Below are 26,082 nucleotides of genomic sequence, written 5' to 3'. Positions count from 1 at the left end.
AGGGGGGGAGAGAGAGGTTTGGCTATATCTCTGTCGCGCCTTCATCCCTCTGCACAGGAGCATGAGGGAGGACTACGAGTCTTGGACCTGCGGCTGATGCTTGGCCGTGTGCAGCCCAACCCAGGCAGAAGGAGAGGAACGCAGACAGAGGGTCTGCATACTCTGCAAGTTCTTCTTTGCATTGCCAAACAACAAAGTCCACATCTGTCTTTTTTGGCTGTTGGTCTTTTGTTTTTTGGGGGGCACTGAAAGGAAAGTAAGGTGAAGGGAGAGGAGGAGAGGAGAGAGGAGAGGAGGAGGTGAGGGAGGAGAGGAGGAGAGAGGAGAGGAGGAGGGAGGAGAGGAGGAGGGAGGAGAGGAGGAGGTGAGGGAGGAGAGAGGAGATAGGAGAGGAGGAGGAGGGAGGAGAGGAGAGGAGGAGGTGAGGGAGGAGAGAGGAGAGGAGGAGGGAGGAGACATGGCGAGTTTTGGGAAACTCACAGACTACTTCAACCGCCGCAAGTCTCGAGAGGAGCTGCGGACGGCCAGGAGCTCACGGCGTAGTGGCAGCTACTGCTGCACTGTGGCAGAGGCCAGGTAACCTGTGTGTGTGTGTGTGTGTGTGTGTGTGTGTGTGCGTGCGTGCGTGCGTGCATGCGTTTGTGTGTGTGTGTGTGTGTGTGTGTGTGTGTGTGTGCTGTGCGTGTGTGTGCTGTGCGTGCTGTGTGTGTGTGTGTGTACTGGTATCAAGCCAGTCCACCTGGGTGCCTGGTACAAGTTGTACAACCATACTTCCTGTGCCTGTAAACAGCACATCTCCATAATATAAACTGTCATGGCTTCACATGTGATCCCACCCTATATTATATATAGGCTCATCTCACAGCAACCTTTTGAGGTGGTAAAGCAGGAAATAACGCAGGTGTAATCATTAGCATTAATGAGGGCACCTGGCACTTGGACACCTGAGCACCTGAACCGAATGGAAGCATAATTATAATGGCTTTAGTTACAGCTGCTTTACTTCCTGCTTTCACCACCTCAAAACGGTTGCGGTGAAATGGGTCCATTGAGAAATGCTCCGATTACATGTCACACAACAGTCAGTCTGTGTCTTTGTGTGATTTTGAGGTGATGCCAAAGCATTGAAATCTAAATAGCTGCAGATTCAGATCCGACTGCCGCTTCTACACGTCTGGATCACTTCCTATCTACATGAGCAATCAGTGCGTGTTTGTGTGTGTCTGCACACATGCACACACCATGTATATATTCACACTTTCATATGTGTGTGTGTGTGTGTGTGTGTGTGTGTGTAAACGTGCCTGGTGTTACATAAGTGAGGAGGTGCAGTAGATGGTAATGGACTCTCCCCACAGACTGCTGCTGACACACTGTTACACACAGTACGACCGGCCGCAGCCTTCTGTTGGCTGCTGAGTACTAGAGTTGTTGGCCTTAGTTAACAGCAATGTTAATATCGGTTATCCTGTCGGCCAAAATGTTCACACCGGTGTATGGTGCTGTTACCGCTGATGTGTAGCCAGTTGATGTGTATCTGATCTCTATGAATCTGATGTGTAGCCAGTTGATGTGTATCTGATCTCTATGAATCTGATGTGCAGCCAGGTGATGTGTATCTGATCTCTATGAATCTGATGTGTAGCCAGCTGATGTGTATCTGATCTCTATGAATCTGATGTGCAGCCAGGTGATGTGTATCTGATCTCTATGAATCTGATGTGCAGCCAGGTGATGTGTATCTGATCTCTATGAATCTGATGTGCAGCCAGGTGATGTGTATCTGATCTCTATGAATCTGATGTGTAGCCAGGTGATGTGTATCTGATCTCTATGAATCTGATGTGTAGCCAGGTGATGTGTATCTGATCTCTATGAATCTGATGTGCAGCCAGGTGATGTGTATCTGATCTCTATGAATCTGATGTGCAGCCAGGTGATGTGTATCTGATCTCTATGAATCTGATGTGTAGCCAGGTGATGTGTATCTGATCTCTATGAATCTGATGTGTAGCCAGGTGATGTGTATCTGATCTCTATGAATCTGATGTGCAGCCAGGTGATGTGTATCTGATCTCTATGAATCTGATGTGCAGCCAGGTGATGTGTATCTGATCTCTATGAATCTGATGTGCAGCCAGGTGATGTGTATCTGATCTCTATGAATCAGTGTGTCTGTCCATTGACTGACATGCAGGCTTTTGTCATACTGTTGAGAAATATGACATATAGCCCCAAATATAAACTGGCAATCTGGCATTAGGCTACTGCTAGTCTCATTGTTTGATCTTCCTATTAGTGACTGCTTAATGTGATGTTGGTGATTTTATATATACAGATCCTTTCCAAAAAATTAGAATATCATGGAAATACCATGGATGACCGTGGGCTTCAGCGGATTGTCAAGCAAAGACGATTCAAAAATTTGGCGGAGATTCAGAGGGAGTGGACTGAGGCTGGAGTCAGTCATAACTGAGAAGTAACTGCTGATTTTCTTCACACTATTCTAATTTCTTGAAATACTGTTTTGGGGGTTTTCTGGAGCTGTAGGCCAAAATTATGAAAAATGAAACAAATAAAGTCTAGAAATATTTCACTTTGTGTGTAATGAATCTATAATCTATGAAAGTTTCACTTTCTGAAAGGAATTATGGAAAAAAACTAACCTTTCCATGATATTCTAATTTTTTGAACAAAAACAAGTCCAACAGTAAGAAAATATACAGGATATTTTCTTACTGTTGGACTTGTTTTTCTGGGTAAGAGTGTCAGCTAAATGCTTAAAATATAAATATATGACTTCACTGCATTCAGCCAGTCCACCACAGCACGTATTTCACACTACAGTTGTCAGGATGTATCTTCCTATGACGGGATCATGAATCATTCACATTTTCAATTTGGACAACACAAAGCACAGTCAAAAGAGCAAACAATACCACATACCCAAATTAGGCTGTGCATAGAGATACTGTATTACGTTCAGATTGAATTTTGAAATGACTTTTTCCCAGATAGATGGAAGGTGTGTTTTTGGGACCTAATGTACGTTTGCAAATAGATTTTAAAGTTTGGTTTCCAGTGCAGCACTTTAGATGCAGTTTCTCTTGTGTCACACAGAAGCAATTCGCACTTCTTTGCTCGTGAGCTAATTTCGAATGCTAGATTAATCACAATGATTAATCACAATCAAAATCTCTGAAATTAGACAGATGCTGGCAGAAATACATACGGTATTCTCTTATTTTTAAATCCATAAGCGTCACTCTGTAGACGACTCTTGACAACTTTCATCTCACTCACCCACAAAATGACTGTTAACGTGGGTGGGCATCTGGTACAAAAAAAAGAGAAGAGAGAAAAAGGTAAAATAAATAAATAATAATAATAATAATAACAGAAATGAGTTTAGACTGGCAGATATGGGATGAAAACGCTTTTAGATTCCCTGCCAATACAAATCTGGCAAATCCCCAGACAAATTACAAATCTTTCTCTCTCTCTCTCACACACACACAAGTTCTCTCTCTCTGCTGTTCTGCGTGTGTCTCGGTCTCTTTGTAAGCTGACAGGCAGCGAGGAGGAGCCGGGGGGCGTTTGGGGTGAGCCTGGCTTGTGACAGGAGAGTGCCTTTAGATGTTGGAGCAGGACAGCTGCTGAGCTCTGCCTCCTTTGTCTGTGACTGGACACATTTTATAACATCATCGTAGTAACGCATGTGATTTTTGGAAGGAGTTTTTTTTTTTTCATTGGACATGCGTATGCATGTGTTTATGTGTGTGTGTGTGTGTGTGTGTGTGTTAGGGCTGCACAATATTGGAAAAAACTGACATTGCTATATTCCCCGCCCCTGCGATATATATTGCGATATGAAAAAATAGAGATTTTCACCAGATTACCAGAATAGCTCCATTTTAAAGAAAATAATACTTCTAGAATGATTGGGGTGATTTTGTAGAGGAGTCCATCTGATTTTGGAGGGGAAATTAGGTATTTTAATGTTTCTCAAACACTGGGCTGTGACCTACTGGTAGGCCTCAGAGCGTCATCTATCAGGGTGCATACACATTTTGACCAATGGATTTCCATGACTTACATACATGGAAAAAGTGAGTGAGTTATGACATTCTACTTTAAAATGTCACTAGCCTATACTTCACTTAGTGTAATGCAGCCTTTAAAACCAGGGAAAGACAACATGTATGCTGTATCACCATATTGCCATCCAACATCTAAGAACATATAGTCTCAAATCACAATATGGATATAAATTTGATATATTGCCCACCCCTAATATTGAGTGCCAGAATCTACCTCCCAATGATGCTATTTGCAGAAAAACATTAGATTTAATCACTGCTTTCAACTTCTTTCGTTCTTCTAACATTTCAATAAATCAACAATGAAACACCGCTGCCACTTCACACATGGTTACTTCACACACTTGGTCTGACCCCCCTCCAGAAACTACCAAGTGGTACGCTCCGCATTTGGGGAGTTCCGGTTTTTGAGCCACGCAGGGCAGTACAGAGAGACGAGGACGAGGATTCACATGCAGCCGACCGGTGACAAACAATTCATTCGTGAAAAGTAATAAATATACATTTACGTCTATTGTCTTTTTATTTTCACCGACATGTTTTGTGTAAATGAGTCGCTATGTATGATTAACTCTACCGTAACGTTACTGCTATCATGTGATGCGACATCAGAGACTGAAGGGGGGAGACAGCCGCAGTGATAACACGGACAACTTCTCAGTAATCACTTTAGCCTTCGTGTCATAAGTTGCGGTCTTGCTTTTTGATGTGTTTCAAGAGTAATATCTCCACTCCATGGACATGAGTTACAGCAGCCAGCCTGCTGTATACTAGTGCGCTGCAAGCTGTGGACAAGTCCGCCTCCGCAATCACATCGTTTACAGACAGCAAAAACAATTCAATTGAGCTCTCTGTGCATGTCTGTTGTGTTGAAGCTAAGCACTAAATGAGTGAGTACAGTAGCGGGGCGTCTCTCTCCTTTGAGAGAACCTCATTTCACTCAGTAGGCTACCCCTAAAGTGAGAGTTTATCAAGCAACATGACGAGTTAATTTGCTTTTGACATCGCACGTCCTGCGATGTGACTATCGTGCATGCGCACATTGCGATGACGATGTGTAAACGATATATCGTGCAGCCCTAGTGTGTGTGTGTGTGTCTGTCTGTGTGTGTGTGTGTGTGTGTGTGTGTTTATGTGTGTGTGTCTGTGTGTGTGTGTGTGTGTGTGTGTGTGTGTGTGTGTGTGTGTGTGTGTGTGTGCGTATGGATGTGTTTATGTGTGTGTGTGTGTCTGTGTGTGTCTGTGTGTGTGTGTGTGTGTGTGTGTGTGTGTGTGTGTGTGCGTATGCATGTGTGTATGTGTGTGTGTGTGTGTGGGTGAGAGAGAGCTCATTGTCACTCGATGTGTGAGTGAATGACAGCCTTGATAATCAATCACCTCATCACATGTCACCTTTTACTGAATCTGATTGGATAGCATGGCATCTACATTTAGATTTGCCAAGAAAGCTCTTGGCTGGTCCCTTCAGCGCTCAAAGCCCTTACATTCCCACTCGTGCCAGTTCGCATTAAAATATCGAAACTTTGACTTTCTATTCACCTTATTCACCACGCCCACTTTTTCTCTCTTCCGCGTTCAACGCAAACGTATTTGTTCTTCCGGTTCAGCGCTAGTTGCCTTCTGTGGCTAATATTAGCCGCTAGTTAGTTATGTTATATGGCAGTAAAATGCCACTGAATGACCAAATTGATATAACTTTTAACCATTTCGAGTAACACTGTTTCCATACGGATCACCAGCGTTAGTTTGTTGTTTATAACGTGGCTATATTCATAACGTTTCTATCTCGGATGCATTATTTCGAATCGCACATAGGTTACGCCTAGCGCAACCTATGTGGGTTTCAGGATGCAACAGCCTCGACTCCACTAACGTCATCTTTAGAGCACAATATTCCTGGAATGCAAGTTTAACTAAACAGTTACATGTCCTCTGCATTCTACATAAAATTAAGATATTACGGGTTGTTTTATTTTGTATGTTACATACGTATTGGCCAAGATATGTTCGTTTATGGGGGAGTAATTTTGCCACTTTAGGAGGGGAGTGTGCGCGGCCATTTTGCCTGCGGGGTTTTTGGCAAGTCAAAACGGAAATACTATTACGAAATGACATAATGCGGAAGCGTCCATGTGTGGGCAAAGAATAAGGTGAATAAATAGCTTGAGCTTATATTAATCGTTACAGTCCTACTCTTTAAGACGTTCTATAAATAGCTTGAACTTATATTAATCGTTACAGTCCTACTCTTTAAGACGTTCTATAAATAGCTTGAACTTATATTAATCGTTACAGTCCTACTCTTTAAGACGTTCTATAAATAGCTTGAGCTTATATTCATCTTTACATTCTTTAAATCCCTACATTCCCTAGCTACTCCCATCATCAAATGGCAGAAGAGATGCCAACCTTAAATTCTTGGCTTTTCATCTGAGGACGAAGAAATCAATTTCTATGTAGTTTGATATTCATTTCCATGAAGTAGAATGATGTGTTTATTCGTATCGTTGCTTTCCTCCAACACTACAGTATGCTTATTTTTTTTTATTGTGCTGTTGAGGAAAAATCTTGATATTCTTTAGCTCCTCCCACTTATTGAACATTGATTGCCAGAGGCACACATCTCGTAGATTGCATGCACATCTACCCCAAAAACAAAACTAGTTTGAGCAGTTGAAGAGAGTGAGCCATGTTCTTTTTGCAGTTAGCAGCGACTGAATCATTTATGAGCAGATCTGAGCGGAGTCTCAGGCTCTGGAAGTTTGATTGAATAAAGCTTTCAGAGCCTGCAATTCAGCACCACAATAAAACTACAAAACACTTTCTAAATCAAAGCATGCACCACTGATTCCAGAAATACTCTGTCCTTTCCACCAGTCTGTAATGCAGTGGTTCTCAAACGTGTTCACGTCAAGGACCCCTAAACTGACACAAATTAAACCACGGACCCCCATTTGATATTTTGTCCCTGGCTCCCCCATCTGATCAGATTTATGCTTTTAGATGATTTATGAGAGCATGTGTATAAAACCCATGACCAAAAGAGTCATACATTCTGCCATTGTGTTACTTATGCTGAAAATAAATTATTCCTCCTTTTGCTGGTGTTAGAGAATATAAGTTCCATGGGCCTTTCCTGGTCAGTGGGCTAGTAGTTGCATACACATAGTTAGTGCTGTAGGCTAACATGACATGATATCTCACACATATAGGACTTCTCCTTTTGCTGAGACCTTGTTCAGTGCGTCGAGTGCCATAACAACTGATAACAGTCTCTCAGTCAGGACTGCACGACGCACATACATTCCTCTCCCCCCTCTTTCCTCCTCTCCCTGAGTATAAGTAATCAATGTCAACTGTCAATAGCCACTGAATATTTGGACTCTGTACATTGATTAGATGGTACATTGAGATTCAGTCCTCTGACAATACATATTGCCAGAGAATGTTATGGTAATAAATATACTTTCATAAGACATCTTCCTGGACTCCTGGCTTCAATTCATTTGGTTTATATCAGCTGTTATATACATTAGCGGATGAAGAATGGTTGAAATTCCATTCTCTAACAGCTGGGGACCCCCTTGAACCCACTCAAGGCCCCCTGGGGGTCCCCGGACCCCACTTCACCCGATGGGTCATTCCTACGGGCGTAGCCAGGGATTTTGGGCCCCATGAAAGGATACCATATTGGGTGTGTCCAGTAACGTTGGTAACTAACATTAGCCTGGTGTCTCCATTAACGTTGGTAACATTAGCCTGGTGTCTCCAGTAACGTTGGTAACTAACATTAGCCTGGTGTCTCCATTAAGGTTGGTAACATAACCTGGTGTTTCCATTAACGTTGGTAACTAACATTAGCCTGGTGTCTCCAGTAATGTTGGTAACTAACATTAGCCTGGTGTGTCCAGTAACGTTGGTAACATTAGCCTGGTGTGTCCAGTAACGGTGGTAACTAACATTAGCCTGGTGTCTCCAGTAATGTTGGTAACATTAGCCTGGTGTGTCCAGTAACGTTGGTAACTAACATTAGCCTGGTGTCTCCATTAACTCATTGAGTGCCAGCCACTTTTGGAGAACGGACGCTCCCAGTGCCAGAGTTTCAGAGCGTTTTCAGTGGTTTCTCGAGGCCCACAGAATATTGTGTGATATTACTATGTAAACACCGAACACGCACAAAGAACGAGGAGACTCTCTTCTATCATCTGCAAAAAAAAGTTTATTGATCCCATTTTCCGTTCTTTAGTTATGAGCCGGAGAAGATAGCTTGATTTAACCAAAAACAGCTATTTTTTTCTAGAAGCTGAGATAATGAGCCTTTTGTGAAATTAAACATTCAAGCACATCATTGACTCTGAAGCTAATATTTTCTGATATAATGACACCTCAAAAATAATTTCCTTCAATAAAAGAGTGAAAACAAAGGAATTTTGTTTGGCCAAATAATATTTTTTAGCTGCAACCAGCAGCGCTGGCCCCTGCGTGCGCAGACCCTACACCTTCTTGCTGGTCTTGATTTACTGCTGGTGGGCATCAGATAGCCTATTCTAGCTTGTTTGCTCTCTATGCATCGAGCCTGCTGCTGCCTGGGTCTGTGTGTACTGTCAATGGTTGTATGCTGTAGTGCCCTGCGTGCCCCACCCCCCTCCTCCTCCTCCTCCGTGGTGGGAGGAGTGTCTCCGCTGCGGTTTGCTCTGAGTTTGATCTGCACTGAAAAGTGCGCTGCATCCCCCCGCTTTTTTACAGCGTGTCGCCAGCTGAGAATAATGTAACTTTTCAGAAAGACGCTGGTGTCGCCGTGTCGGCAACTAAATCATATGGATGGGCTATCGCAGCGGACACGGATGGGGCTCAATTGTGGCAGCAGATTGGCTGCTGCAGGCACAGCTAACGTTACAGTATGCTTCATGCATATGGATGCATACGGATGCGATGCGATTTCCGTTTCCACAACGACTTCTTCTTTGTTTTTTCATCGCCTTTCTGTAATCTGGAGAGCACTGTCGCCACCTAAGGGTTCTGTAAAATAGGTTACACACATTCAATAGCTCCCATATTGTAAGAGGCGATGTAAGAGGCTTAGATCCACGTCCCACCGTCAAAAAACGCAATTGACGACTTTAGTCGTCTTTGGCACTCTACGTCACTAAAGCAATTGACGACTAAAGTCGTCATTGGCACTCAATGAGTTAACGTTGGTAACATTAGCCTGGTGTCTCCATTAACGTTGGTAACTAACATTAGCCTGGTGTCTCCATTAACGTTGGTAACATTACACTGGTGTCTCCAGTAACGTTGGTAACTAACATTAGCCTGGTGTCTCCATTAACTCATTCACCGCCAAAGACGTCTTTGACGTGTTATCAGGAATAGCCCTCACCGCCAATGACGTGTTTGACGTGTTTTTGTTTTTATTAGTGCAGCGCGTAGTTCAAAGACTTCCCCAGCCTGTGACATGTTATCAGGTCCCTAGCCTCAAAGGCAAAGCCGACAACACGTTATCAAACACATACCGCAGCTGTTGTTTTGAAATGGAAGAGGAGGAGAAAACGGAGAAACGCTGCCTGTTGCATAGAGGAGAAACTCCATTGAAACACCCCTCGGCGCGCTGCGCTGGTCGCCTCTGCTGCAGGGCGAACCTGGATTGAATTGTTCGCGGTAGTCAAACCAACATGATCGATCCGGTTCCAGCGCCTGGTCCCAAAGCCAAGCCGACCCCGTTCCTGTGTCGCAGCATTCGTCCCAGCCCGGACGAGAGGAGGAAAACGATGCAGAGGCAGAGGAGGCTAGACGCTGATCTCAGACCAGTTTGGTGTTCCCCTCATATGCTAATTTGCGGGGCGATCAGTAGTGTTCCCTGGGAAGAGGTGCGATCCAGCAGCAGCTGTGGACAGAACTCTTTCTGTGTGTGTGTGTGTGTGTGTGTGTGTGTGTGTGTGTGTGTGTGTGTGTGTCTGTCTGTCTGTCTGTCTGTCTGTCTGTCTGTGTGTCTGTCTGCACACTCACTCACACTGAGTAAACTGTATTGTTGAATGTAAAAAAAGCACTTCATGTATATATATATATATATATATATAATTTTTTTTGTCATTTGTGTCATAACGAATAATATTTACATGTCTGATGTCAATACGGAGGGCGGCTTTAGCTCAGGAGGTAGAGCGGGTCGGCCAATGACGCAAGGGTTGGCGGTTCGATCCCCGCTCCCTCCCAGCTGCCGTCGTTGTGTCCTTGGGCAAGACACTTAACCCTCCTTGCTCCCGATGGTGTGCAGGCACCCTGCGTGGCAGCCTGCCGCCATCGGTGTATGAATGGGTGAATGTAGACTACCTACTGATTGTAAAGCGCTTTGGATAAAAGCGCCATATAAATGCAGGCCATTTACCATTTACCAATACAGTTCAAAATAAAAGAATTGAGAGCGAGTTCTGCCTGAGATTGTGTATTTTACAAAAATGTCCTTTTCTCCTGTTTGTCTTCTCAGAGAGACCTTTTTGGTGAAAACAGGGTGTATATAAATGGCTATAAGTAGAGTACAGAACATGCTAAAAGCTCACTTTTTTTTCCCTGGTGAACCCAGAGACGTACATCTTCATTTTGAGGTATTGCAAATCACTTTGGTGCTAATAGATAATTTACTGTGGGTCTTGAAAGATGACCAACAATTATGAAAATCTTTGGCCTGTGCTAAATATTGGCAGTCCTAAACTGGCCATGAATGAGTTAAGGTTGGTAACAGCCTGGTGTCTCCATTAACATTGGTAACATTAGCCTGGTGTGTGCAGTAACATTGGTAACATTAGCCTGGTGTGTCCAGTAATGTTGGTAACATTAGCCTGGTGTGCCAGTAACGTTGGTAACTAACATTAGCATTCACTATACTTTTGTTTGAAATGTTGACATTACTGGGGGGGAAGTCAGATATTCTTTTCTGCTGCTTGCGTTCTTGCCGACTGTGTCAAGTCACAGACGTGAAGTGGATTTGGAGCTTCCGTTCCGTGAGGAGGAGTTTCACAGCACTCCTCAATAAATAAATATATATATTCAAACATAGTCTCTTTTAACACATTCTACCATAGTTATAAAACAGTTTATGCTTAGTTTTAGTTTTTAATTTTTAATTCTTAGAGTTATTACCAAGTGAAAGAGGCAGGGTCTTGCAGAACTGCATTCAACAAGATGCAGGGACTGCAGCCGCCACCAGGGGCAGACCCCCCCCCCTTTCCCGCGCTGTTGCCCGTTTGCTACAAAAAGATATAAATGCTGCTATCTTGGGTCAGTATTATCCATAGATTACAACTGTTTTAATATCCAGGCCTGCGTCTCTTTGGCAAGTCCACTTCATAGTGTAACAAGCTGCCTGCAGAGCAGTGGAACATGTGACTAGATGAAGAGGAGGGGATATAAAGGAAATGGGGGGTGAGCGGGGAAAAGAGATGGCATATGGAGAATCAGAGAGAGAAGAGAAGTGGCTCGCAAAAAAAGAAAGAAATACATGCTCCACCACACACACACACACACACACACACACACACACACACACACACACACACACACACACACACACACACACACACACTGAATGAGACTTTGGCTGGCTTAGGACCAAGCTAACACACAGCTCACGCATGCGTAAATGTGCTGTTTACTATTGGCTTGAGAAAGAGCTGCCTTCATCAATTCATCGCAGCAATAAATGTAGTGCCAATGTACTAGTGGCTGAATATTCAAGAATCCACTTCGATTTGACGGCTTCAGTACTGATTTGTTTTTTGCTTTTACCTCTCCTCTTTAATTCAATTTATTTACTTTTTTTTTTTTTTACTTGCCTCTTATTGCCCTTCCTTAATGGAGTTTTAATTGAATAACGTCATCCCTTAATCTTTCTACTTGCTTCTGTCCCCCCCCCCTTTTTGTTGTAGATGCACTGCATCACTGTGTCATATGCCAAAGTAAAAGTTAAAAGAATAATTTATTAACTAACACTAAGGAGGAACTAAAATACAAACTACAGCAAACCAGAACAACAGAACAAAGAGGTGCACAGGTGAGGAGGGAGAGAGAGCAACTGATTGGTGGAATGACCTGATTGACCAAGGAGTGCATCGGTAGGGATTGGTATCCTTTCATATTTTCCCGATACCTGTGCTAAAATTCAAGATTCAATATTCACTTTAATAGCCACAGTAAGTGATCAGATTACAAACTAGGAATTTAACTTAGTGCGAGTATGCAGTGATACTTTTAAAATGGTACCGTGCCTAAACGGCGCCGGAACCGATATCTTTCTTTTTTTTTAAAGATGTTTTTATTGAACCAAGAATGGTCATTTTTCAATTTCCATACATACCAAAACAATACAAACAGAGAAAACAGACAGAGAAAAAAACAACAACAACAACAAAGAAAATACAGAGGGTATCCTCCCTCCCCCTCCCCCCTCCCGGTATGGTAGACATTTTGCTCTCTTTCAAATATAAAATAAAAGTAAAGTAAACTACAGGAGGTAATATTCAATCAAATCAAAACCAATAAACAAATGTATGTGGAGTGGACATAATGAAGGTGATATTAGAACCTTATGAAGCCCTGGTACTGGCTCAACTATCCAAGAGGGTGTAATGAAGGTAATGAGGCCAGAAAGGAGCCCCATATTTTTTTATAAGTTGCCGGCTTCCTTCTCACACTGTACAGGATCTTCTCAGGAGTACTATATGATGTTCATTCGTTCAACCAATGTCTCTGAGAGGGAGACAGTTCAGATTTCCAATTTAGCAATATACTGTACAGTTTTTGCCAGCTGTACCTGCAAGTAATATGAAGTATTTCTTATTGATGCTCACCTCCAGAGATCGAGTGTCTCCCAAAATCCAGATCCTAGGGTCATAAGGAACCTGGGTTTCTAACACATCTGAAGTTGTTTCAACAATATATTTCCAAAAATCTTCTAAATGAGAGCAATTCCAAAGCATATGGAGTAAATCCCCATCACAGGTTTTACATCGTTGTCAGTTGGGAGAGGAATTATGGTAAATTTTGTGGAGTCTGTGTGGAGTGTAATAGGTTCTGTTAAATATATTAAACTGTAACTGTCTGTGTTTAGTTGAGATTAAAACAGTCTGAGACATTTCAAGGAGGGCGTGCCAGTCAATTTCATCATACGTGCATTCAAGATCCGATTCCCATTTAATTTTGTTATCATTCCTATTATAGATTGGCAAGTCGGTGTTTAGAATAGTATAGATAGAGGATGTCAGACCCCTAGTAGTGTGCAAGGCAACACTAAGCAAATGGTTCTCAAGAGGGGATCCTGATGGAATTTGTGGGAAATCTGCGTAGCTATTACGAACCCAGTCTCTAATCTGAAAGTACTTAAATAGATTATGATTTGGCAAATTAAACTTTTCAATTAACTGCTGAAAGTTGGTGAAGTTATCTTGATTGTATAAGTCTCCGACTGTTTTAATGCCTTTGTTGACCCAGTTTTTTAATGTCCCATCTGCGACTGGGGAAGGAATACTGGGGTTGTCCCATAGGGGAGTGTTACGAAGCAATAAAGTATTTAGACCAATGACAGTGTGAGCTTCCTGCCATACAGCAAAGGAATTTAAAATAATGGGGTTGGAACCGATATCTTTCTTAAACAAAACTTTGATTAGAGGTTTATGAGATTTCAAAATTATTATTTTTTTTTATTTAAAGAGGATTTCGAGCTGCATACTTTAAACGATAATTTTAGTGAAGGTGTGCTAGTTTCGGAGCACCTGAGGACGGATATTTCACTCAGCAGCTCGGCCATGGAACCTAAATTAAGTACAATTTGGTAGTAGCGGTTGTAAAGGTACCGGTACCATTGTAGTATCGCATTTCAGCACCCAACCCAAGCAAAGACAATTCGACAATTCTACATTTAAGTTAGTAACAAAGTTAGTGAACAAAGGCAGTCATGTACTGTATGTCAAAGTCAAAGTTAAAAGAATAATTGAACTAAAACCCAGGGAAAGTAACAACAATAGACCTTATGCGATTGACGTCACTCACGTACGGGCACGCCCACCGCCGCCATGTTCTCGACATAACGCAGCAGCTCTTAACACGTTCACTGCTGTGGACGAGATATCTCGTCAAGCAGAAACCAACGGTTGACTGCCGTGGACGAGATATCTCGTCCCAAAATTTTTTTTTTTTTTTGACGGTGGGACGTCGATCAACCCCTTTTACATCTCCTATTAAAATATGGGAGGTATTGAATGTGTATAATCTATTTTACCGACCCACTAAGTGGCGACAGTGCTCTCCAGACGAGAGAAAGCCAAGCAAAAACAGCCGCGTGAGGAAGCCATTCTCATGAAAATGGATTGGCGAAAACGCTTTCGCTTTCGCGCAGGGAGCTGGCGGTGGGGGATTGCAAATTTGCATAATAGATTATGGGTGCAACACACTTTGAAACACGCAGCATAAATAAGACCAGAATCGCAAAAGCTTCATCAAAGCTCTCAACCGAAACCCCAAGAAACGAGCGAGCCCATCCAGACTCGCCCGACGAGGGGCAGCCAGGCAGCACAGACAACAACTCGCTTGTCACACACCCGCTGCAGCCACGGAGGGAAGAGGAGAACACACACGGAGGGAGGAGTTTGAAGGAGAGGGGGGTTTCCTGCTGTTATGGAGGAAATTACTGTTCAAAACTATTGTTTAGATGTCTGACGTCTTACTGATGCCAAAAATAAATGGTTAAAGTGACTGTTCTATCGAATTTCACAAAAAGCCATTTATCTCAGCTTAAATTTTCAGATGCTGAAACCATGCTGTATTCAACTGCTAATCCCTACATAACTACTAACTCTACAAACTAACTCTTTTAGACAGAGAAAGCACACATTCTATTACGGTAGTTCTTTTGAGATATTTTGTGTTCACAAAATACTAGCAGAAAATAATCCTCGGCTCTTGAAAGATGAGCCAGAATCCTCAAAAAAAAACCTTGGCAGAAGCTACCTACAGTAAAAAAAAAACTGGTGGCAGTGAATGTGTTAAGTGACAGCCTTTGTAAGAGCAGCGTTTATAGGAAGCTAGCCGCCGTTAGCGTTCCCTGTATCATTCCAAATGTGTTCGGATGGTGACCTGCGTTACACACGGCTGTAGTAATGACAGCAATAAAGTCCCCGTGGTTTGTTTCTATCTCTACCGTCCACAGACGTGAAGGGAGCGAGACGGAGGATATATCAGCAGCACAGGAGATGTGTGGATAGTTAGGAGAGACAGGTGAAACTTTCTGACAGCTCCTCACAGCAAAGTCTGTTCACCTCGTTTTTTCTTTTGGTTATTATTACAGGCATTAACGGCAGCATACAAACAACAACTCTTTTTTTTTTTATTGCTGTCATCACTATCGCTATTTTGTAATGGAACAGAAACGACAATAAGGCCGTTACTATAGTTGTCATCTGCAGGACGGTATGTCAGCAATATGGCGCTGTCCGGGGTTAGCGAATAACCATACTGTACATCCATACAAACGGAACAAAAGCTGTGTCGGTGAGGAGGGAGAGTGACACTGCACTGAATGGTCTGAAGCGTGTTAAAGCCAAAAAGCACCGGCCCAGGTGCACTGAATCAGCCTTAACAATGACCACACCCATCAGGCTCTGTGTGTGTGTGTGTGTGTGTGTGTGTGTGTGCTTGATTCAGCACCATGGATAGATGCCATGACTATATCTAGGGAGTTGCATTCACACAGGCTACATCGTTCAATCAGGCCTCAAAGATGATGCTTCAATATATAGCTTGAGCAGTTGAGGTTTAGAATGGGAAGGGTATTAGGGCTATAGTCACTCCGAGCACCAGGGCACTCTCTGCACACTTTGTCAATTTGGTAAATTGGGAATTGAACCTGGGTTTCCATGGTCCGGCGGTGGTAGGCGAGGGCTTTTACCTCTACACTACACTACCCAGACGCCCCAGAATGAACTGACAGATGACCCGTTGGTTATTTCATACAGGAAGAGCACACTGTAGATCAGGGGTGGTCAAACGTTTTTGGTTGTGGGCCGCATACAGAAAAATATAGGGAGTCGCGGGCCAAACAGTATTAACTCATTGAGTGCCAGCCACTTTTGGAGAACGGACGCTCCCAGTGCGAGTTTCAGAGCGTTTTCAGTGATTTCTCGAGGCCCACAGAATATTGTGTGATATTACTATGTAAACACCGAACACGCACAAAGAACGATGAGACTCTCTTCTATCATCTGCAAAAAAAAGTTTATTGATACCATTTTCCGTTCTTTAGTTATGAGCCGGAGAAGATAGGCTGTTTTGAGCAAAAAGACATGTTTCAAATTAGAAGCTGAGATATTCCGCCTTTTGTGAAATGCAGCATTTCAAGCACATTCACTGAGTCTGAAGCTAATATTTTCTGATGTAGTAACGTGGTGTAGTTGTGTGGTGCCCTGCTTGCCCCACCCCCCTCTCCCCCCCTCAGCTGCAAACTCCTGCCCACACTAACACACAGCCTCACGCACCCAGTCTATTTTCGGAGCGCTCCATTTTTGTGCGGCGGCTCCCAGCGCGACACGGAAATGCCAAACCGGACTGCAGGGAAAGGTTTGGCCCTTCGGCGTCGGGTGCTGCCTTTCTGGCGGCTAATCGTGTGGAGAAACTATACAGCAGAGACAGAGAGGCTCAGTTGTGGGAGCGGATTGACTGCTGTTCGCAGCCAACTTCAGCTGCAGACAGAGCAATCTATATGGCTCTGACTGCAGCATGAGCGGTTTCTCTTTGATCACGGGGATTTTTCCTGCTGTTTTCCGGACCTTTCTCTAATCTGGAGAGCACTGTCGCCACCTAATGAGTCCGTAAAATAGGTTATACACCTTCAATAGCTACAATATTTGTACAGGAGATGCAGGAGGCTTTGATCCACGTCCCACCGTCAAAAAACGCATTTGACGTCGATCGACGTCCTTGGCACTCTACGTCACTATTTACTTTGACGTCGATCGACGTCCTTGGCACTCAATGAGTAAGCACATCAGTTTTCGCGGCAAAAAAATTGGACCAGAAATAGGGATGCCACGGTGTGGACATTTTCCCACCGGGTAATAAACACGTGACAACACCGGTGTTACCGGTGACACCGTATTAAAAAAGGGAAAGAAAAAGAAAAAAGTTCCAGAGCTCCTCAGCAGTCCTCATGGTCCGGATTTTTTATTTAACTGCTCTCATTCCGACACACCCGTCAAGATAGACACCAATACAAGCGTGGTAGGGATGTCAGGTTAACCAACCGCAGAGAATAGTTTGGAGCGGTCACGTTAGTCGGTCTATAAATTAGGCTACTCTGCATAGTGCATATAGTCCTTTCTCCCCCAGTCAATCAACCCCTCCCCTCCCCTCCCTGCTGCTGCTGCTCTGCTCTCAGCGTTCGCAACACTGTCAGCTCAGCCTCTCATAACGTTACACACTGGGGAGAGACTCCGCCTAGAGAAAATAAACTAACGTCATTAGCGACAAATCTGGGGATTTTTTATGGCCATGGGATTAACGTGACCAGCAAGCAGCAGTAAGACAGGCAATGATGATAGCTGAGTAGCATCAGCATTAGGGTTGTGCGATGTCAGGAAATTATCCATCGTGATTATTCCACAGTGAACCATCATGATCCACGAGGCATCGTCATTGACGGGGGTGGGGGGAATCATTAATAATTTATTAAGTCGCTGCGGTGCGGTAATGCCATTCATTGCAATGCGTTCATTACAACTGGACAGCTGAGCTCTTCACGGAGACCAGCGGGCTTTGATAGGCTACTATTAGCCTCTGTGCTAACAGCACAGAGCCAGGTGACTGAATGAAGCAGTAGCTCTCACTACCAACAATTTGAACGGCGCAAATAACAAAACGTTAACGTTACAGGTCCTCACCAACAACGTGTGTGTGTTGAATTTAACTAGCTGGCACTAAACTGACTGAAGTACTGGCTGATATAACGTTAGATTGTAGCCCCAGCAGCAGCAGCAGCTGTGTTTCTCTCTCAACTCTCCTCTCGTCAAATCGCTCTCATTAGGTTCAAAAGTCCACGCGAATCTAACGTTATATCAGCTAGTAATTCAGTCAGTTTACTGCCAGCTAGTTAAATTCAACACACACATGTTGTTGGTGAGGACCTGGCTGTAACGTTAATGTTTTGTCATTCAGACTGATGCGTCTAGCGTTGAGGCTGCTGCTGTGAGCGACTTCAACTTTCACTTTGGAAACAGGCGAGTTAAATTCACAGTTGAAGACTTGTACTCACTTTGGGTTGAAAACAGGAAAGAACGTGAAGTTTCTTCTTTGTCTTAAAAGTTTTCGCAACAAAATAACTCACTTCTCATGCGCGGGGGACGCCCAGGCGACATTAAACAAGCGCTCCTAGTGCAGAGAAGCACTAGAGCGGAGGAGGGGGAGGGGAGGCTTCTCTGAGTCTGAACTGGGCGCGCTCGTTTAATGCCGCCGGCGCGTCCCCCACGCGTCACGGTGAGTGGACTTGGTATTTTTTATTATTAAAACGTCAAAATTTATTTCGAACAGATAATCACGATGATCCGATGTAGACGGCTCAGAGGTCGATGGGGGGTCGGCCAATCACGATGGTCGATGCCATCGTCCATCGTGCCAACCCTAATCAGCATGTGCTTTTATCACAGCTAAGTCATCAACCATTTACCATCAATGTTAGCGGAGGTTTAGCTAATGGTATTAGCATCAATGCTAGTGGAGAATTACCTCTGTTAAAACCACATTTCAAGAGATGGCAGTAGCAAGAGAATACACACAGGCTTAGATAAGGGTCTTACCTACGTGTGTATGAGGGGGATTGTGTTCACAACATGTACAACTAACGTTACTTGCTTGTCTGTCTAACCAAAGATATGATTAACTCAAGACCGCCAGGATATGAGGGAGCGCTTGTAATATACACCAGCACAGCTGAGCGCATGCTGGAACTGTCACGAGCGGGTGGAGTTGAGGTGTTACCGGTGGGCATGGTAATTGTGTATGCCTCACCACCGTGTAACACCGGTAGCACCTACTACCGCGGCAAGCCTAACCAGAAAACCCTTGTGCCATCAACATTTTTATTTCTACCTAAATAAATATATGATACATAGTTTATTGATGTGCTCACCTATTTCTGTATGTTTTCAATTTTCTTTTCCTGTGCCAACAGGTTAAGACAGAGATAATTTAACATAACATTAGTATTAAACATTCATTCAGTATTAAAAATGTTTAAAAATAAATAGACCAGGTCAGGGTACTCAAGTATAACCCATTTTCAATGGTTTTCAATTGAAAAAACGAAATGGGGGGAATCAGTTTTTTTGTTTTAGTTTTTCCGTTTCTTTTTCTTTATTTTTTTGTTTCCGTTTTTTCCCCGTTTTAGTTTTTTCGTTTTAGTTTTAGTTTTTAAACTTTAAAACGGAAAAACGTTTTTAGCATTTTTTTTTTTTTCTAAATTCATGGTGGGCCACTTAAAAACAGGCAGCGGGCTGCAGTTGGCCCGCGGGCCATAGTTTGGCCACCCCTGATTTAGCTCTTTGAGCAGCCACGTTCTCATTTGAGTGCAGAGTGTCAGAATGGATTTACTAATGCACCCTAGGCCTGGGAACAAGTCTACGCAGTGTGCAGGGTCTAGTTTATTTTTTAGAATAGACACTAACCATGCTTGACTGTAGCATTGTTTACCCTCTCCCATTTGCAACTGTTCAGAAATAGGTTTTGCGATCAGGCTTAAGAAGATACTTCAGAAGGTGCAGTTTCACAGTGCCTGGTTGAGAGGAGTCAAAGGGTCGTCTGTGCTACTTTTAGCTTCAAAATAGGTTGAATACAAATCGCTGTACATCTGTTGCACTAAAACCTGCTTTTGTGGCAGCGGAAGCAAGACATAGAAGAGAAGCAAAGTCCTCTGGGAGCTCTTTGCTCTGTCAGTCAGGTACAGAGAGAGAAGAACCCTGAGGAACATGTATTGATGCTGTTTATGGTGGGCTGGCTGGGGGGGGCATCTCCAACAAACACCGTGTCCCAAATGGTGTGCACAGAACATCCTGAACATCAGCACAGAACATCCTGAACATCAGCACAGAACATCCTGAACATCACCACAGAACATCCTGAACATCAGCACAGAACATCCTGAACATCAGCACAGAACATCCTGAACATCAGCACAGAACATCCTGAACATCAGCACAGAACATCCTGAACATCAGCACAGAACATCCTGAACATCAACACAGAACATCCTGAACATCAACACAGAACATCCTGAACATCAGCACAGAACATCCTGAACATCAGCACAGAACATCCTGAACATCAGCACAGAACATCCTGAACATCAACACAGAACATCCTGAACATCAGCACAGAACATCCTGAACATCAGCACAGAACATCCTGAACATCAGCACAGAACATCCTGAACATCAGCACAGAACATCCTGAACATCAACACAGAATATCCTGAACATCAACACAGAATATCCTGAACATCAACACAGAATATCCAGTCCTCCATGCTAAATCCCCTGCTTTCCTCCATCTTTCTCGCTCCTTGCCAGCTCATTTTCTGCCATTATCTCTTAGTCACACATTGGTTGGCCTCCCACACCAGCACATCATGATGATGATAACGGCCCATGCCCAGGCCCAGGCCCAGGCCCAGGCCCAGGCCCAGGCCCAGGCCTGCCAGAAACAGGAGGAGAGCAGTTGTAAGCATCAAGCAAACCTCACATTTTCTGCTGCCAAATGTATTATCCTTGCTGGGAAACAACTCCTGTCTTTGTTAGTGTGTGCGTGTGCGTGTGCGTGCATGCGTGCGTGCGTGTGCGTGCGTGCGTGTGTGTGTCTGTGTGTGTCTGTGTCTGTGTGTGTGTGTCTGTGTGTGTCCGTGTGTCTGTGTCTGTGTGCGCGCATGCTTCAGGCTTTGTGATGCAGGTCACTATGGGTTACTGAGGACCACAAGACTTGCCAGTTTCCATTATCGTCAAAGTGTGTCTGTGTGTACTGTGTATATGAATGTGTGTGTGTGTGTGTGTGTGTGTGTGTGTGTGTGTGTGTGTGTGTGTGTGTATATGAATGTGTGTACGTGTGTGTGTGACATGTCTGCATTTATACATTGACAATCAGCTCTTCCTTTAGTCATCATCACCAATACGAAACCATCATTCATCACCAGAGCATCCCAGATCCTCCACTCGTTTTCATCTCCAACACCTAGCTCCTCTCTCAGGGGTTATATCTCCAACACCTGGCTCCTCCCTCAGGGGTTATATCTCCAACACCTGGCTCCTCTCTCAGAGGTTACATCTCCAACACCTGGCTCCTCTCTCAGGGGTTATATCTCCAACACCTGGCTCCTCTCTCAGGGGTTACATCTCCAAACACCTGTCTCCTCTCTCAGGGGTTACATCTCCAAACACCTGTCTCCTCTCTCAGGGGTTACATCTCCAAACACCTGTCTCCTCTCTCAGGGGTTACATCTCCAAACACCTGTCTCCTCTCTCAGGGGTTATATCTCCAACACCTGGCTCCTCTCTCAGGGGTTACATCTCCAAACACCTGTCTCCTCTCTCAGGGGTTACATCTCCAAACACCTGTCTCCTCTCTCAGGGGTTATATCTCCAACACCTGGCTCCTCTCTCAGGGGTTACATCTCCAAACACCTGTCTCCTCTCTCAGGGGTTATATCTCCAACACCTGGCTCCTCTCTCAGAGGTTACATCTCCAACACCTGGCTCCTCTCTCAGAGGTTACATCTCCAACACCTGGCTCCTCTCTCAGGGGTTATATCTCCAACACCTGGCTCCTCTCTCAGAGGTTACATCTCCAACACCTGGCTCCTCTCTCAGAGGTTACATCTCCAACACCTGGCTCCTCTCTCAGAGGTTACATCTCCAACACCTGGCTCCTCTCTCAGAGGTTACATCTCCAACACCTGGCTCCTCTCTCAGAGGTTACATCTCCAACACATGGCTCCTCTCTCAGGGGTTACATCTCCAACACCTGGCTCCTCTCTCAGAGGTTACATCTCCAACACCTGGCTCCTCTCTCAGAGGTTACATCTCCAACACATGGCTCCTCTCTCAGGGGTTACATCTCCAACACCTGGCTCCTCTCTCAGAGGTTACATCTCCAACACCTGGCTCCTCTCTCAGAGGTTACATCTCCAACACATGGCTCCTCTCTCAGGGGTTACATCTCCAACACCTGGCTCCTCTCTCAGAGGTTACATCTCCAACACCTGGCTCCTCTCTCAGGGGTTACATCTCCAACACCTGGCTCCTCTCTCAGAGATTACATCTCCAACACCTGGCTCCTCTCTCAGGGGTTACATCTCCAACACCTAGCTCCTCTCTCAGGGGTTACATCTCCAAACACCTGGCTCCTCTCTCAGGGGTTACATCTCCAAACACCTGTCTCCTCTCTCAGGGGTTACATCTCCAACACCTAGCTCCTCTCTCAGGGGAGCAGTTTTCTAGCTGACAGGGGGCCGATGTCAATACTTTTCTTCTCAGGTCTGTGTGTGGATGTTTGGAGGTGCTGACTTAGAGCTGGCTGTGTCAGTTTACCACAGAGATCCCAAGTGAGGAATAGCCCTAAGCCAGCTAATATATCTTGGGCCACTCAACTCCAAGCTGGTTGTTTCTCTCAAGTTAGGAGGTACAGTTTGCATTTGACTCAAGAGCACTTGTCTAAAAAATGTAATGTAAAAGGGGTAGATCAGAGCTGCACCTCCTATTCACAGTGCAATGCATATGCGACGGAATGATACAGCAGTAATGAATTATCTAATACCAAATTAATTCACTTGCATTGGAAAGCAATGCATGCAGTGCATTTACATTTGGATCGATGGCTATTGGCGTGGCTGGCTTACATCCAGTGTCGAAGAATGTTCCCATGTTACCTCTTAAGGTGGAGCTTCCATCTCCATATCTCCAGAGACATCCAGGAGCCACTCTGACAACAAGAGCTCTGACATCTGAAGTTCTAGCTGAAGGGGTACAGTGAGGTGAGCATACATCATGAAAGCTTACATTCGGTGAGCTGACCCCAGTTCAGCTGTTAACACGTGTTGAATTCCATTCCACATCAAGGTAATGAAGAGCTTATGGCTGGACATTTATCTTGCTATCATTCATTCAGAATCAAAGTGAAACCATTGATCAATGGACTCAAAATTAACTTGAATGTATCTTCATAGCATACAGTAGATCAGTTCAATACATTGATTTCCATGAAATAGATGTCAGCGGACCAGAACAGAACAGCACAGGCTATAATATAAGCCTGGGGCACCTGGGCTCACGTGTGCTGGATGGATTTTCAGCCTGAGATCATGTGTTCTGTACCCCAACTTAAGAGTCTGGAGGTTAGACGTCTTCTGCTCACACCAGGCCAGCTCTGACGTCTGAAATGCTTTCCACGTCTCGTGGAGTTTGAGCAGATCAAGCTCATCACAACTGGCATGAGAAGGGAACTTGGTGCCTCACAAGTATTCTGGAGTTTTTGCCTGTGCCTTTCTTTACCGCACTCTGTTCTATTGTACATGAATTAGACGTGGACCTTTTGGGGATGCAGTAATATCCGTTCTATTTTGTAGGCATTGTATGACCCTTAGACTTGTAATGTTGACGATTTAGGAACTTAAACAATAATAGGCGCTTTCGGAGCAAACAGTTCTGGAGACTGAGGGGAACTGCCCGCTGGGGAGGTTCCCCGAGAACTACATACCTTCAAGGGCTTTTTTCTGTTCACATTCGCACTGCCAATAGGAACCATAGGAACGCTGAAGTGAGGCGGGTTGGTTAGCATGCTAACCGCTACTACTGTAGTAGCTTCACAGCAAAGCAAGTGAGTTCATGGGGGATTTATACCACTTTGGCTAACAATTAGCTGAAAAAAATGTTAGCGAAAAATAAAAGAAAAAGGCAACGCCTTGGGGCATTCAACTTAGCTACACTTACATCTGGATCACTAAAGGTTCCTAAAGGTTCCTCTTGTGCTGGGAAAGTAGCTACCCTGAAGTAGGAGCTAAAAGGTTCCTCTAAACAGCGTTTTAAGAACTACTCTAGTTCCTGGTTCCTGTGGTGTGAACACAACAAAAAGGGGAGAGTTCCTCCAACTGCTCCTAGAACTATGAAAAGGTTCCTGCGGTCCGAAAGCACCTTATATTGAGTGTCAGTTAACTAAAATACCGTTAGTATACCCGGGCATTAGTAAGGGCATTGCTGGATTTTGAATTAAAATAATCAATATGAAATGAATCGTGATTTTTTTTGTCTATGGCTCCTTTAAAAAATAAAAGTGAAAAATGAAAACCAACCTAAAACAAAAACCGACGAAAACAAACAAGGCAACTATTTGACTCACACATCACCTCTCGTCATCGGTGATATTCGCAGTGTTTGTGTTATGACTCGATTTCTTATTCAATCTATCTTGTATGATGCCTTGTTGTCAGAGTGACTATTGATTAGTTTCCCATTGGGGAGTGCTATGAGACAAAGCTATTGTTATTGACTGTGTTTCCAATGGCCTTCCGCTTGATTATGCTGAGGTGGAAGTAATTTCACTATTGATCGGTACAGCTGCTCTCCTGTTGGTTAACAATGGCGTGTGTGAATGTGTCTGTGGGTGTTTATGTACTGCTATTCCCTTCTGTTCTCTGCCCTTCTTAGTGTTAACATTATATATATTGTATAGCTATAACTTTAGCGTTAGGATATTACAGAAGAAGAAATCACAAAACACTATTTAAATTGAGAAAGTACCTTGTTGCACCCTGATCATCTTCCTTGCTGTCTGACCAGGTCACTGGAGAGGAAGCTGCAGAGGCCCATATTGGCTAAATCGCGTACCCTACCCAGCATCCCCCAGTCCCCTACGGTCTCCAGGGTCCACCACTCGGCCCTGATTGGTGGGAGTCCTCCTCGCAGGAAGAACCCGCCCCCTGCCACCAGCCAACCCAAGGCCTGCACCCTGCCTCCTGCAGGTAAGAACCCGCCCCCTGCCACCAGCCAACCCAAGGCCTGCAGCCTGCCTCCTGCAGGTAAACACGAGTGGAGTCAAGCTCAACTAAACAACACTTTTTCAGTTGGCGTCGCTTGAGGATCTTTCTCAAAAGTGTGTGTTTAGCCACTAGCTAATCTTGTCGACGTCATCAACGATAATCTTTTGAGACTTAGTGCCAAACTTTGTTTTTCTACGTACTTTCCCCAAATTGTAACTTACCTTATTAACTGCACTGCAGCCATTTCCTCTTCTCTTTCTCATCGCAAGGAAAGCGGTAGAATGACAGTTGAATCGTTTTTTTTTTGTCTCGGATCTATTCCAACAATGACAACACTGCGGCATATTGACAACGCAGAGAGGCTTGGCGCTGCCTTGGACCCAGAAGTGGTACTGTCGGGAGGTCATGCGTCACAGCTTAACAAGAGAATAGCTTTCAGTTTCAAGTCAAGTTTTTTGAAAAAGACTTCAACAAGCACAAACTTTTCTAAATACCTGTGTTTCAGGAAAAACATTTCAAAAGTGTCCCTCATGGAATTCCATCCTGAAATGTCTGGCTATGTCTGGCTTATCTCAAGGGAAAATGAAGTGGCCTTTACCTTATCAGCTTGTCATTCAGTCACCAACACACACTCGGGCCTCAGGGAGGCAACCTGCTGTTTCTCATCACATGCTGAGCCATCAAAAAGTGTCAGGCTGGAGATACCAGAGGAAAGAGGCCACCAGGGCTTCAAGCAAAGCCTTCTGATTCCTCTCTGATACGCTGTGAAACATGTGTCCTTCTCCCTTTCAACTTCCACAAATTCCCTCTGTGTTCTTTTGGTATCTGGTTCACCTGATAGACAGCACACAGGGGCTAGCTGTCTCAGCAGGAGTGTGTGCATGAAATGTACATCTTCTCTCTCTCTGTGTGTGTCTCTCTCTGTCT

At 44.2% G+C, this 26,082-nt stretch overlaps 1 protein-coding gene across 1 annotated transcript in view; it reads left to right on the top strand.

Moving 5' to 3' along the window:
* Window positions 1-457: 457 nt before the first annotated feature.
* The window catches only part of ankfn1b (ankyrin repeat and fibronectin type III domain containing 1b), a gene marked incomplete at both ends in the record, with an annotated part of 321,927 nt that continues 296,302 nt past the window's right edge, over window positions 458-26,082 (top strand). The window contains 2 exons of the mRNA XM_083636085.1: window positions 458-576; window positions 24,956-25,137. Of these exons, the coding sequence (XP_083492211.1) occupies window positions 458-576; window positions 24,956-25,137 (301 nt within the window). The remainder of the gene's footprint in view (window positions 577-24,955; window positions 25,138-26,082) is intronic.

This window comes from Poromitra crassiceps (genome assembly GCF_964638095.1).
Source record: "Poromitra crassiceps genome assembly, chromosome: 4".
NCBI lineage: Eukaryota > Metazoa > Chordata > Actinopteri > Beryciformes > Melamphaidae > Poromitra > Poromitra crassiceps.
Note: the sequence above shows the minus strand (reverse complement) of the source record. Positions and strands in the feature narration are given on the sequence as shown.